Here is a 15,858-nt window from a genome sequence, read left to right on the forward strand (position 1 = left end):
TTCTATCTTCTGTTTTGATCAAGAGTGGCGTTGCCGCGTTCGAGTATTGATTCGCCATTTATCCGACGTTCTTCTCTACCCTTATACGACCCATGAATTTCTTATCGAGCCATCGCGAGCAATCGATGCCTGAGATTGCATAATTATGCGTAGACGAATTGATCGGGAGCATAGTAATTCCGAGTCAAGCTTCGATTTCCAATTAAACGAATCCTTCGAACCCGTAGAATATTTACATTTGCCCAAATAATTATTCGCTTGAATTTTAAAATAATTTGGAAAAATTATTTAATTTGTTTCTCTTTGTTACAGAAGGCCTCTTTTGCGTGGTCCGAGGGTGGCGAAGAGGGTGGCGGTGGAGGAGGCGGAGGTGGTGGAGGAGGCGGTGGTGGAGGTACGGCTGGCACCGGAACCGGAAGCACGGGCCCAACAGCCACCGGAGGTGGCGGATTGGCTCATTGGGTTAGCGTGATGGCCGAACACATCCATAATCCACATTCCGCTACCAGTGTGGGTGGTGTTCATCATCAGCAACAGTCACCTCCTCAACCACCCTATCCTTGGAACAATGGCCTCTCCAGTGAGGTAAGTACCATTTTGATTTCCAAAATTTTCAATACAGATGTTTCAATTGCTATCAACAAGAGTCTAACATTATGAAATTTCTACAAAATTATATCGCGGAGATTTCTTTGACCACTCAGCTTGGATAATGCAATTCCAAGCGTAATTTCTGCAGCTTATTTAGTCGATATCGTTGAATTAAGATTCGAGTCGAATGTTTCTCGCGAACATAAGGCAAAGTTTTCACGAGCCTCGTTGCAAGTTTCCCGCTGCGATGAAATAATTCGAGGATTAATTTTATACAGGAACGTATTACGAGTGCTCCACGAACGTGGAGGAAGGGGGGTGAGTTAATTGGCGACAAAGAGACCGGCGTTTAAGCCGCTCCTCGTCGCGAAAGTTTTACGACGATAACCGTGGCGGCTCGTTTCTTGCCTTGGCTACTTTTACGTTCGATAAATGTGGGTAAATTATCAACGTCCGGACGTCTTCATTCGAGACAAACTGGATACAGGGTTGAAACGTTACGGTAACTCGTTATCTCCTTCGGTTTGTTGCGCTGGGAGTGGTCGGAGATCAGATTCAGTCGTATATAAACGAGGCACTGTCGTTTCTTCAGGTTTGTTCAGATACTTCTGTAAATATTCAACTAAATAATGATACATTTGATGTCAACTACGTTGCCTGAGAATATAGAGGGTGAGCCAAAAGGGACGGCAAACTTTCACTACCCTTAATTTTAAATTATTAATTTCCTGAAATAGATAACAGAATGATAGCTTGAAAAATTAAATATGAAAATAACAAAGTGTTAATTATTTAGCTTTCGATGTACGTCACAAAAAATCAGTTGATCGAATTTCAGCTGTTATAAAAAGGGTTAGAATAAAAAAAGGGTCCTACAACCAAACGAACGTTTCTTTAACGGAAGAAGGACTATAAAAAAAAAAAAAACGAAACGGCGAGCATTAAAATCACCCGGAAGACACCGTTGGATCACGCGAGACTCGAAAACTCGCGAAAAAAAAGGATCTCTCTTTTTTTTTCTCGTTCCACCGGGGAACGGGTTACCCCTGTTTTAATTTTATTTACCGCGCCCTTCTATCACAAAATCCTGCATAATTTCGACAAGGTTGGATTAGAAGCGGTAGAACAGGGAAGAGAAAAAAAAGGACGCGAGAGAAGACAATGAGATAGACCCCGATGCAAAAAATAAGAAGACAGAGGACTGGTGGAGGGATGCTGGAAAGGGTTGAAGATCGTTTTGCATACTCCTCGCCCCGCCCAGAGTTGAAAAAAAAAAACAAACGGAAGCGCGAAAAAAAATGTTCACGAAGGCAGAGACACCAATTGGAAAGAGAGACAAGGTGGGGGTTGATTTGAATGCGCACAAGCGATCTCTTAAGGGTGTACTTTCTTTTCGACCACGCAACGGTACATCGTGCCTCTTTTCAAGAGAAAAAGAGCCTAGCTCTCATTTTTTTCACTCTTTTCTTATATTTCTTATAATCTTCAATAAAACACGAGTGGTATGAAATTTAGAAGAAACTGCTAGAAGGGGTTGCAATCGTGCACCCTGTGCAACAATCGCAGCAATCAGAAGCGAACCCCTCGAAACAAAGAACTTACAAACGAACGAGTATAGCAAGGTGGTAGGAATACGAATGACCGCTCGGAGGGTGCCCCAAGGGTGAGTCTGGGACCTGTGCAACACGGAAGACGTTTCTGTGGGCCCTGAACGAGGATCAGCCGGTTCTTTTTTTTTTTTTTTTTCTTGTCTAACCCATGGTGCCCGCAGGACCCACGCCATGGGACTCTTAGAGAGGTCTCTAGGAAAAAACAAGGAGCCAGGACAATGAGGGGACGATTTAAATAATCCGCGGTATGCAAATGCTGCCGAGATTCTCACGGCACTGGCTCACTTCGGTGGATACGGGTGGGGGGTTGATGGAGAGCAAGAGAAAAAGGAAGAGGATGCGAAGACAATCGGGCAATCTGCATACGGGCTACGAGCTTTCAACCCTTGCCAGTATTTCGGGGATGATAGACGACGTTGGAAGATGAAATTTAATTGACGGGGTTTCTGCTCTCTTTCGAAGATATTTCTTTCGTTTCACGGAGATAGGGTGTCCTAGCGATAATAAGAATAAATTTTAATCCATAGAGTAGGGGTGTTGAACGAAGGTTGTCGTTTCTTTTAAAAGAAAGTGAGTTTGTCGGAGACTTTTAATTCTTTCTGAAAGAAGAAGCTCTCGTTTCTGAAAAGTAGTTCAAGGCCGTTCTGTCGAACATCTTCGACCTCCAACAAGGGGGGGTTGAAAAGTAAGAACCGGCTGTTGTACCCCTGTAAACACGTTTTCGGATGTTGTAATCTGTCGCCGGTTTTGCCCAGCGGGTGGTCAACCCTTTTTCGATGCTTCTTCTTTTTACGCCTGCCCGACCTTAATCCCTTAAAACGCTTAGAGCAGCTCTTTAGGGTAATTTCGAAGGGAGAGAGGATAGCGAAGGTGAAGATGCAAAACACCTTGGAAAACACCAGCCCGAAGCGACTAACTGGAATCCCCGTACCGCGTGAGATTCCTGCAAGAGACTACCCCCATGAAGATTATGCAAAGGAACGCTCTCTCTTGCACCCCTTTGCCTTCGATTCCATCCCTTCCGTGCCGCGTAGCCTGGCACGAAAATTAAAATAATGGCTGTTGCATACCCCTGCTGCCAATTTCCAACCCCTACCACCCCTTCCCTCCGTCTCACTGTCTCTCGTTTCTTCGATCACCCCTTCCACGTGTCTGCCATTCTCTTTTTCCACTATTTTTTTTTTCTTCTTCCTTGGGATGCCTTTTTTTTCGTCGAAACGGGGATGCAAATCGTGCAACGGCATTTTTGTCTCTGCTCGACGTGAGATTGGTGGAAAAAAAAAAAAATGAGAAAAAACGACGCGATTCATAAGGGTGAAAACCGTGTCATTGTTACGGACGTTACAGGGGTAAGCGAGAAGGGTGGTTCTTTCTTCTGTTCCTCGATCTGGATCGGCTAATGAATTTTCACGTAACGTATCGCGGGACCAGTGATCGTAAAAGGGGTGACCATCAATTTTTTCTGCCACTTTTTTTTCCGTCTCCAATTTCTTGTTCAAGGGTGAATTCAACGGTTGTTTCAATTTCATACATGTTTTTTAATAGTTCTCTGTGACTAGTCTGCGTTGTTAATTTTCGTTGACTGGTTCTGCAGAGGGAATTTTTATTGTTCTTTTTAACGGGTGATTGTTTAATAAAATCAGAAGGGTGGAAGACTGAAATTGCAACCCTTACTACAATATGATTCCTCTTTTTTAAATGTACGAATCTACAATTAGAATCGCTTTACATACTGTGATTCGATTGGTTCTATAATCAAAAATTCTTTAAATAATTCTGAGAAAAATCTTGGATGCAATTTCAAGCCGGTGTATTGAAAGAATGAAAGACAAAATGCGAGTAGTTTGTGAATAATCGATCGTCGAAAACGATTCCTGGCTCGTCGAAGTGGAAACGCAACCTGCGCCGTTTCTCATCTCTGAAGGAAAAAGAAACTGAAGGAAATCGGCGGGAAATCGTTCCACCTCGACGAACAGAACGTCGACGAAAGGATTGAAGGACGAGAACAGGGTGGAAAAGGGCCATAACTCTGTCCGGGGCCCAAATGTTGTGACACTGTCACCAAGAAAGGGGCTTCATTGTCTCTGCTTGGCCTTATGTTCGTGGGGGGTTGTTTCCCTGGAGGGGTTCTAATAGAGAAATTGAAAAGTGTGAAATTTCCTGCTTCGAAAAATGATAGTTCGTCGAGTTCGATTGGGGTGAGATCATTGTTAAAATGATTCACCATTAAACCTCGGTTGGCGGACCATGGAGAGAGCCCCAATTTCAATTTCATTTAATTTCCTAAAATTATTCTCCTAACATACGAAACTCTAAATCATCCACTTTCATCCTAAAACACTATCGATAAGAATGTACAATCTCCAGCACCCTTAAATAACCAATCGATACCAATAGAAAAGAAAATTCCCATTCACGATCAGTCACGAAAAGTCGAAGGTCACCGTATGTATTCGATGCATCAATTTGCACTAAGAAAAGTAGCTGTAACATTGTTCAACAACCGTTAACCCTGAAGACGTGACCAAGAATGTCAAAGAAGCGCCGTTAGTAGCGAAAAAAAAAAAAAAAAAAATTAGCACCCATGAGAAGGAGATAGAGGAGACGTGGCTCTTCCGGAGATTACGTGTCCCATCTCGAGGTGGAGAAAAAAAAGAGATTCCCTGCCCGCGAGGGGTGACTGTAAGGGGTGCGTATGCAGATGATAGCGAAAGTGGAGTACAAAGGGCCCATAGTCTCACGCTATTGTGGCCCAGGTAAGATAAAGGTTCACTGGCCCTGAGGCGGGCCGCAAGCAGCCGGTCCTCTACCGTGATGTCTCTTTAATTTTTATTAATGACGAGGAATTTGAATTTCTGCATCGGTGATATGGGAACCGTGCTGAGGACGATCTCGTCGAACGTGACTCGGACGAATCTTTTCGAGAGGCTCCGTGGCCCTCTCTCGCCATCGATCATAATTAGCCGGTTTACGGGACGGGTTACGGTGTCGCGAGGAATTCTCTACGCTGGAGGTGCGATCCTTCGGTGTCCCGGACAGGGTTATGGGAGACGAAAATTCTTCTGGAGCGATGGAAATTGATTCTAGGGGTTTAGTAGGTTTCTTTTAGAGGAGAATTGAATTTTTGAAAAATTTTTCAATGGGTGTCGTTGAAAATTGAAAAACAAAATAATATAATTTTTTTCTGTAGCAAAGTTAATTTCTAAATCGAGCATTTCCTGATGTACCAAAGCAATTTGCCCGCGTTGTCGAGCAGCCGTGACCAAGAAGACGGAGGAGAGATTCTAATTAATGCATTCCGTGTTGTCAGCTCGTTAAAGTGGCGCGTAGAAATGCGTGTCGCGGAGAAACAGTAGGTTCAGTGTTTTAGACGGCCACGTGTTTTTTAATGACGAGTAGCAGACGCCGTGGCGTTTCATTGAATCAATCGAGGGGGCCGGTGTCTCCCACATTCTTTTTTTCTTTAACGTAGAGACCCCTTCAGACCGTGGATAGAAAAAACAGAATCTGTTCAATCTGTGACTCGAACCTGCATTCCACTGGTACCAAATAAAACTGGGTGAAAAAAGATAAACGTGTTCCTTCGAAATAAATTAACGTCTAGGATAAAATTAATACTCGAAGGATAAAAAATTGCAACGTTTTATTTGAAAATTTATATAACAACAGCGATGCGATTAGTCGGCAAAGTAGCGGAAAAATTCGAGGGGGAAAAAAGGCCGTGAAAAGTTAGGCGATTAAACTTCCAACTACTTTCCCGCGTCACAATTGAGATTTACGAAAGTTCCAGCCAGTACTTTCGACAAGTTCGACGCAAGGAAAATCCTTAAAGTTCGACTAGTAAAAGGGATTTTCAGTGTACCCTTTTTTCCTTTTCTTTCTGTTGCGAGACGATCGAATCGACGGTACCGAACGCGTGTATGTACGTACCACGGGTTTCTCTCTTTTCTTCCTTCAAATTTCTGCCCATGGAACAGAAGGAGGATAGAAAATTGTAAATATTGGATTCAACGTTCCAGAATAGAGTTCAAGAAAGTAAGAAAGAAAGTAGGACGAAAGTAAGAGAAAATTGCAAAGAGAATCGTTTTTCGAACCAGCCGAATGCTCGCAGGTTCAAGGAATGATTTTAAAGATTTTTTTGTTCGTTGTAAAAAAATATATATTGTCTGTGGAAATTTTGGAGGGACACGATGAAATTTGTCGTGGTTCGAGAAGTTTGGAAGAAACTGGGAACGCGAAGGAATTCGGTGAAAAAGTTTGCAGGAAGTTGGCGAAGAAATGCGAGACAGTTTAATGAAATACTCGGGAGGAATTAATGAAGATCTTTTTTCAATTTTCCCGAGAAATTTTCCCTTGAACTTTTAAAACATTTAAGAGATTCTCTTTCGACAATACCTGTGAAAACATTGGAAAAGAATTTGGAATATTTTGTATTTTATTCGATAATTTGATGGATGAAGAACAGATAAAAGTCACTTCTATTTAGATAATTAACAGCAGCTAAGAAAGTCAATGAAGAGAGGTACTAACAGGTTTCAGGTAATTAGAGAACAAATAATTACCTCGGAGAAAAGAATGCTGAACCCTTACAGCAACCTGAACAATTAAACAAAAACAGGAAATTAATAATCGTCGAGTTAAGTGAAATTGAGAGACAATAAATAACAATTAAAAACAGGTATTTCCTAATAAAGAAAGAAAAAAGGTTCATCAGTTTCTCGTTAATTAAAAAGCAATTTATATTGTGAAGAATAAAAATTTGTAATTAATTACAAAATGTTCAAAGCAATTTCATTTTCAATAAAAACATTCAGATTGCAAGAGGAATACTATCAACACTTTCTCCAAAATTGAATTATTCTTTTCTTTTCTTTTTTCATTCTAATAAAGAAGAAAAAAGAAAAGCGGAGAAATGGGTGGTGGAAAAAGTAAGGAAAGAAACGAAAAAAGAATGAACCCCGGTGGAAATATCAGAATCGATATTTGACCCCCGGCAGCGAGGGGGGCAAGACGGGAAATGGAAGGAAACTGAAGCAGAGAGACGGACTGGCCTTTAAAGAACCTTACCTACCAATGTTGCAGCCATCTTTCTGATATTTGATGGATCTCGAGAGGAAGAGAGAAAAGGAGGACAGTTTCTTCCATCTGTCGCGCGATATTGAAGATCGGGAACGGTGTACAAAAGGGGCGGTAAACGGAGGGCAAGATATCCTCCGGTTATTTACCGGTAATTAAATATTCGAGAAAGTGGTCGGAGAGAAGAGCCTTCTAAAGCTGCATCGAAACACAGCTGTTCCGTTGAGAGCCTCTTATTATTGATTAAATACCGTGTTTAATTTCATAGGGAGATTCTGTATTAAATTTGGAAGATTTATGGGGTGAAAAATTGGAAAGATGATCATTTCAAGATTTATTAAGCAAAGATTTGGTCAGGTTCGGATTAAGATTTCTAGAGCCAAGGAAATATATTTTAAATAAAATTAAATAATTTAAATAAATTGGTATTAAATTAGAAACTTCTCGAACTGAAACTGAATGCTTTATTTTTGGCTTCACTAAATTACAAAAGTGGAAAATTGGAATGGCCTGACGTCGATTTTTTAAAAAGAAATCCATGTACCCCATTATTCAATTAAGCGTATCACTTAGTTTTCCACTTGGTTTTTAAATGCAAAGCGTGAAACTTTTAAAATAAACGAATCATCAAGTATCACTTATCTAACTTTAATCACCTTAATTGCTGTGGTATCAGAAAAATCTGTAAATAGCATCTATACTTAGCCTAAACAAAAAATAGGATTAATTTAATGAAAATTGATGGGTGAAAGTAAATGTTACATTTACGATTAAGAAAATTTTACAAAAACCAATCAATTTGTTCTCAAAATTCATCTCGAAACCAGCAGTAAATTAACATTTTATTCACAATTATTCTTGCAAACCCCGCGAAGCATGGATGCGCCAGAAAAATAACGTTATCCCAACCACGAACTGGAAGAACAAAACGTGCATGAAGCGATCAACAGGATAGGGGTAACGAAAAAAAAAAAAGAGAAGATCGCGAGGAACGACTGACGAAGATCGATATCTCGAAAAAAGAGCGTCAGAAGAAAAAAGAAGGAAGCTGCAATTTAGCGGCAGAATGAACCTCGAGGGGTCATAGTTACCGGTTGCCGGACTTTGTGGATTAAACCCGAAGAGAAGAGAGAAAGAACGAAAGAAGATGGGTGGTAAAACGTTTGCATAATTGATCCAAGAACATTGGCGTAACGAAAATTATTATTTAGGATATCAAATTTCTACTTGGTGTCTCACAAAATTAATTTCTGCCGGTCACTGGTAATCTTCATAATGTTTAACTTATTAACACAAGATTTTAAACAGTGACAAATTTTTGAAATCGAGTTGATTCATATTTGAGGGTGAACCGTGTCCAAATTTCCACTTGGTACCTTACAAAATTAATTTAATATTAAAGCTACTTAGAATTTTGTTAATTTGCGCCGAGGTCACTGATACTTAATCGGTTAAAATGACAAATTTTCATGAGCGTTGGAGTCTGCATTCTGGGGTGGGCCAAATTCACCCTAGCTTTTACCTCCCTCGCCCCAGCGTCCAAGCAGCGTCCAAAACGGTGTGCAAAATAAATTAAAAAACAAAAAGGAAATACAGAAGAAGAAGTTGAAGGTGGTTGAAGTGGATTTGGTAACAAGACGATCGCGTGTTTCGTTGGACGGAAGGATCCTGGTAACGGGAAAAGGGAAGGATCACCTGCTTGGATCGTGTATGTTCGTGGTGTTGGTCAGTCGGAACAGCGCAGATATATTTTTATAAAATTATTCGAGGCTCGAGGCGAACCTCTATCTAGCCGGTGGTTTGATGAAAACAGGAAAAAGGGAGGAAAAGGGCGGCACTCGCGGAAATAGGGAAAAAACTGGGGGAAGGGTAAGGGAAGAGATGGTTGTAGAATAGAAAGAGAGACAGAAGAAAAAAAAAGAAAAACTGGCCACTAGGATCGATATTGAACCCCTCCCTCCTTTCCTCTTCCTTCTTTCTGCTTCTCGGAGAGAAAAAAAGGAACGAAGGTGTAAAAAGGAAGAAACAGAGGGATGCGGCTTTGAGAAACGACACTCGCTGCTGATAAAAAGCAAGATTTTCAATATGTTGAGGAAATATTGGAGTACGTTTTAAATCGTCCTGACCCAGCATCGGTTGTCGCTTCCTTTCAACCTATACCAGTAAAGAGAACAAAAATTGACCAATCGTATCGCTGTAACAAGTCTTCCCTTCATTAACGGCGGACCATGAAGAGAGACCCATTTTTAATCTAAACAAGTTCCAATATATTCAACTCTTTCGTTTAAAAATCATACATTTAACTTTAAATTAATATCCTGGTATATTTTTTATAAGTCTGGGTCACGGTTGACCCAGGCTCCGCTGTTCAAGTGTTAAGTAATTTTTTATTAACATTAAATCAACCCATAAAATTTAAATACGTTTTCCACGCGATATTATTAAATTTAATTGAATATCATAAAGAGTTAAACCACCCATCGCTGAAAAATCGTCGAAAAATTCCCTAATTAAAGGATAACGAGAGAATTAAGCAGGAAAGGGTAGAAAGTAAAGTGAATAAAAACAAGGTGCCACAAGAGTGAAGGAAAGAAAAGAGAGTACGTTGTGAAATTGCAAGAAAATTCGTCGCATTTTCTTCTTTTTTCTCTTCTTGCTTCATCGGTGACCGATGAGCAGAGCCAGCACGCTAGATCGAGAAATATAACTTCTTTCGGTGGTGGCACGAGAGTGGTACGAGCTAGAGGGTAGTCGGGTTGGCTATGGGGGTGGCGAACAGAAAGAACGAAAGAAAGAAAGAACTCCTGGAAATGACGCTCGTACGGACGTTGAAAAAAAAGGATGGAGAAATATCAGGATCGATATTCGACCCGGAAAAAGGAGCAGCGCTGCTCGTGAGAGGAGGGTGGTAGAGGGCGAGGGCGGAAGAGAAAAGTGAGAAAAAGGAAGCGGCGTGCAGCCGGAGAACCCAGGGCTGCGCTTTGAAGGAACGTTGTGCAATGGCGAGGCATTCTTTTTTATATACATATATATATTTACAAAAACTGACCGATGCAAGTTTTGGGATTATTAAATGCACTCTGTCACCCATTTCTCTTTATATCTTGAAGAGGGATAATTTATAATTTGTAGCTCGAGTTAAGGGTCGTCTTATTTTGCAGCTCGAAGGTGGGGATTATTTTTCTTTAATAAAATAATTTTTCAAGACGAGGATATTCCGTGCCAAATCCGTTGGAAAAGGAAACAGGGAGATAATAATAAAATAACAGCGACAGAAATTACATGGTTCGTGATAAGAAAAGGAAAAAACATAAGTTTCATCACGTTCGGGGGTATGTTTTCCAGAATAATGGAAGCATAAGAAAATCAAACGAATTTTTGTCATTTTCAGCAGCTTTGCTTCGAAAATTTGTAATCTTTTTCGATAATCCTTCAAACCTTCATTATTAACCCTTTAACAAGGGTAGTTCGTCCACGATGCAGGTAGAAACTTTGGATCCAGCTGGCTCCTCGTGAACAACCTCCAGCCCTCTAATATCGATTCGATGATCCTCGATCGATCATCGCTCTACGAGGTTCCTTTTTTTTTCACATGCAAATAGCAAACTCGATGATTTGCAGCAGATGCCTTTTTTTCTTAAACAGATCGATCGGGGTCGCGAGCCTTGATTTCTTTCGATGAAAATGAGCGATCATGGAACGTCGAGTTGCAACGTGACGATGGACGTATTAATCTTCGTTGATCTCTCGCTTCTCGGGTCGGTTAAGTGCTCCAAATATTCTGACATCTATGTCGAGAGATTTATCATGGGTTCAAAGAGAAGCAGACGAGAGAAAAGAGGTGGATTAAAGGATTCAATCGGTTCGCAGACCTTTTCTTTTCATCGAATTCATTGAATTGTCAATATTTCAAGAGCCAGCCAGTCATTTCTAAATAATTTCAAAGAATATTTCATCAATTTTTTTTTCTTCCACTTAAAAAGAAAAAGGACCTGTTTTATCTTGACACTTTTTTTCCAACCCTTCACGATCTGAAGATCGTTTCGCGGTGCAATTTACACTCGAGAAACATCGTATTTACATGCAACATAACGAGCCATTATACGCGGAGAGGGTTTCAAGGTTCGAGGGGTCTTTCGTGGAAGGACGAGGAGAGGGCTACTTGAAAACGTCGATGGCCCCGTATCGCAAAGACGTCATCGCGAGCATTAGAAGTCTCGAATCGACGTGTCGCACTCGAAAGTCAGCGGATTCTCGAGGGCCCTCTCGAAGGGCCAGCTCTTTGGGAGTATTTCATGAAACAACTGACCCTCTGTGCTTCATCTCCCCTTCTGTCTTCTCTTTGCTTTCCTCCATTTTGACTTTGACCGAGGGTGGGGAGGATGTTCGTGTTTGTTTGACTCTTTAGCTTTTGAATGAAAGGTCTGCTGAAAGGATTAAAATATCAAATTTTTACCATGCTCGATCTGAATCATTCGGAACGTCGCAAATAATTTTTTTAAATTATCATTTTTCGACTTAGAATATTCTGTCGGACGGCGGTGTTTCTGGGGATGCGTCTGTTGCCGGTGCCAAGTGTTCCTTCCTGACTCAGGAAGTGTCCTCTTACGATATCTCGCTTTCTTGTCGATCGTGTGAATTACGGAGAGATACGGTCTTGGAAATTTCAAGTGCTTCTGTGACTTTAATATTCTTCAAAAATGATAAACGCAACAACCGTCAACGATAACAATAATTCTCCGGTAATTCGATGGTTAGAAAGCGTTCCAGGTAGTCGTATATCTCCGATCACGTTCCGGGGGATGACGCGACGGGGGTGGATGAGATTCTCGCAGACGATTCCTCGTTTTACGTCTCCGCCAGCCGTTTCTGTCCCGTCTCCTGTCGTGCATCGGCCCCTCTCGATGCAGAGGATCTACCAGGCAGGAAATAAAGGAGGCGTCGTAGGGGGAGGTAGAACGGGGCTCGCAGAACCACCCCCTTTCGAACAGGTCTCGCGCTGAGTACGCTGGTAAAACAACCCTTTAAAACGGTTTTACTGCCGTGCACGGGGCGCAACGACGTCTAGACGGTAGGATCGTAAAGTTTGACCTACTCACCCCCTAACAGGGATGGAAAGAGGAGCTTTTCGTCCCTCTAGCGGTGTCTGGAAACGGTGGATTCCTTAAGCCGAGCGCTCGTGGACCTTGGAAAAAGTAGGCCAAAGGGTTTCGAGACAAGGGTTGCTTCACCGCTTCATTGGATTTCTGTGGGGTGTTGACCCTCGTGAGGGTGAGAGAAATCGAAGTAAAATAGAAAAGTATTTTTTAAATATTCTTGGTTAAAAGTGAGGCTGTTAAAAGTTGAAGAGAAAATAAAAATCACGCGAAATTCCGTCATCGTTCTATGTAAGGAAAGAAACGTGCACGCTCGAGTGCTCGGGGGTGAAATGAAATTCCCATTTTCGAAAGAGGAAAAAATAAGTAGAAGGAAGGAGAGACGTGCTCGATCGATCGTGCAGCCGTTCCTGATATCGTCTTCAATGGAAACACGCTTGGAAAGAAATCGAGAAAGATGCATTGAAATGAAATTCTTGAAGGGTTGGTCACCCTTTACAATGTCTACAACTATTCAACCCTTTACCCTATATTCTGTAAACTTCCCTGGGAATGAAAAGTCAGAGCAGAAGCAGCGAAACTCTGCGTTTTCTTAATTACCAAATTAATTCAGTAACAACTTCATGTTTTGAAACGATTCTTAAACGTCGTTTAATTGCAAAATTTTATTTTCTTCTTTATGGAAGTGTCGCGAAAGTACATTAGTGAAGTAGGTTAACTGAGAAATATTTTACAAATAATATTTTGGTTTTTTCTCAGAATTTATCACGCTGAGTCAAGGGCCTCGAGTGCACTTGTATTTAACACGTTATTCGTTAATTACCCCCTGGAGTGTTTTACAATAATTTCACCTAAGAGATTGAAGCCAATTATTCCCTTTGACTGGTTACGTTTATTCAACTGTTACATTTCTACCTACGTAAAATTCAAAATACATTCGAGCAAATATATATCGTTAAATTTTAATTAAAATGCGATGGAAACTCGGTAGAATTGCACTTTGAAAAATCAATGAAAATTCTATCAGTTTCGTGAAAGTAATAGTGGAAAGTTTTGTGAACTTGTTTGAAAGTGATCAGAAAGAGAAATTCTTGAAGATCGACACGGTGTACCGGAATTTTTGTGGAGATTCCCTTTAAATTGTAATCCGATGGAAATATCCCGAGATGTCTGGGGAGAAACTGCTCGAAGGGTCGAACACCCCTTCGATGTTACGACCCTTTCCGCAAAGTGCGGTAGGGAAAGGGAACCCTTTAGCCCACTTTCGAAGGTCAATGGTGCGCAGGTTAAGGAACCGCGGACGATTCATTCACCATGAGTTTCTTTTTTTTTAGAAATCCTCCTTTTATTACCTAATCAAAAAATTCACTAATTGGAATACGATCGTTTATTTTTAATTTCCAATTTTCATTTGAATCGAAATTTCGATTTTTCGCGAATTTCATGCCATTAAAAAATTACAGTTTTTCTTTTGTTTTCATCTCGCAAATCCATGGAAAATTTGAGCGGTGCGCAACTCGTGTACTTGCTGGGTAATTCATAAGGGTGTCGAACGAATTTGTTTTAACGGCTACCTATACGGATTTGCGGTAAAAAAAGAAAGGAATTAAGGTACTTTCCCTGTATAATCCATTTTCCGATAGAGACAGCGCAGCCTCGAAGTAGAATTCCTTGAAGGGTCGAGCACCCCTACGACGTTACGACCCTCCACTGTTGGCGTTGGGGTTGAAAGCAACCTTTTGCCCTAGTTTTCAAGGTTCGAGATGCGCCGTCTGAGGGATGGTTATGGCTTTGTTAAAGAGGATCATAATTTCTCCGGTATCGTCTACGCAACTGGTTTGATAAAACGTTTTAAATTGATTCGACAATTTATTTATCGTCGCGTGAAACAAACTGACCTACAATCGGATGAAAATTGTAATTTTCAATTAAAGTTTTGCGTCCATTAAAGCTACCAATTTTTTTTAATCAAATCAAGCCATGTGATTTTGTAATAACCCATTTTTATTAACAATACATAAATATTATGTTGAACAAAGGGCGGGCAAGATGAAAAATAATATCAGATTTGTAGAACGACGGTGTTGTAAATATTATTCTGCCGTAACTGCAAGCAAAGTAAATATTGGAAAGAAGTTTTTGTTATGTTCCCGTTTGATTTTCGACAGGATATTAAAAAAATATATGTTTGATTACAGCGTAGGAATGGGTGTATGGTATATCGTTGTACGAACCGAAAACAGCCCTTTTACGAAAATTCTCCGATTATCAACACGCGAAATTTCATTCCCGGCCGAAATGTTTAACATTAAACAATGAATTTTGATTTATTTTCCGTTTCGACAGGCAATATTACCTTTTTAACACATTTTAAATAGTATCGAAACAAACATTGTACTTTCCCCATGAAATGGCGAATTTTCCTCATTAACTGACCGATTTTCCGAAACTAATTACTTAGCCATCACCGTCCAACCACCATGAGCTCCATTAATATAAAACCGAGCGGTCAGAGCGCAGCGTTGAAGGTAGATATTTTGAAAAAGAGTAATTAGAAGCGATGCTCATGACTGAAGACAAGTATATTTTTTTTTTTTCTCTCCATCCCTCTCTCCCTTTCTCTGGGCGACGGTTTTCCCCGGTGTCGGCCAACGATTTTAATAATCTCTCTAAATTAATTACGAAACAGCCGCGCTCGTTGCTCGACGATGTTCGCTGTAACGAGGCTCGGTTGAAAAATAGGGCCTGAAAGGGCTGCGCTGACGGGTACACAGGGAAACGAAACTCGAGAAGTTTCGCCCTTGAGATTATACAAGCCGGAAAACTCGGTCAAACGGAAAGTTGGACCTAAAGGGAGTAGTCACGTGGGCCTTTTTTTCAAAACCGTCAAACAGAGTGTGCCCACAAGTTGCATGATATATGAGAGAGAGAAGGAGAGTTTTCAAGTGTCCATGGAGCTTTTAACGTTAATTGCAAACCTCCTGTCTCACTTTTTCTCCAACGTTTTTCATTTTCCTTCTCCCTTTTTCTTCTCCCTCTCTCTCTCTTTCTTTTTTCTTTGCAATATTTTTTTCCACCGCACCCACGCGCGCGTTTGTGTGTACGCTCGATGTAAACGAAAATTACACCCTTAGCAATTTTTCCGCGCACTCGACGCGCGGATTTTCATCCGGTGCGCTCGAAAAATTTAAACGAGCCACGGATTCCCTTTGAACAGCCTCGTAATTACTACGTTTTACCCACGATTCTGATCGTAAATCTAAGATCCTTGCGACGAACGTGCGCGGAGATGAATGGCGAATAAAATAACGGTTGCTTCCACGCGAAAATCGACGGGCTGTTTTTCTAATTGCGCGAATTACGTTTTTAAAGTTGCTCTCCCGCGCTTTTGGGTCTTGAAAATTTTTCCTTCACGTTTTACCGCTTGTTTCATTTTTTTTTTTTTCTCTTTTTTCTTTAGCTTGTTTCCCTTTCACCGCTTTCTT

The 15,858-nt window shown here is 40.9% G+C and overlaps 1 protein-coding gene across 1 annotated transcript in view; it reads left to right on the plus strand.

Moving 5' to 3' along the window:
- LOC117604669 (zinc finger protein rotund-like) overlaps positions 1 to 15,858 on the plus strand; it is a 126,945-nt gene that overhangs the window by 44,006 nt on the left and 67,081 nt on the right. Inside the window, exon 2 of the mRNA XM_034325013.2 lies at positions 313 to 585. Within this exon, the coding sequence (XP_034180904.1) occupies positions 313 to 585 (273 nt within the window). The remainder of the gene's footprint in view (positions 1 to 312; positions 586 to 15,858) is intronic.

The sequence above is a fragment of the Osmia lignaria genome, chromosome 7 (genome assembly GCF_051020975.1).
Source record: "Osmia lignaria lignaria isolate PbOS001 chromosome 7, iyOsmLign1, whole genome shotgun sequence".
NCBI lineage: Eukaryota > Metazoa > Arthropoda > Insecta > Hymenoptera > Megachilidae > Osmia > Osmia lignaria.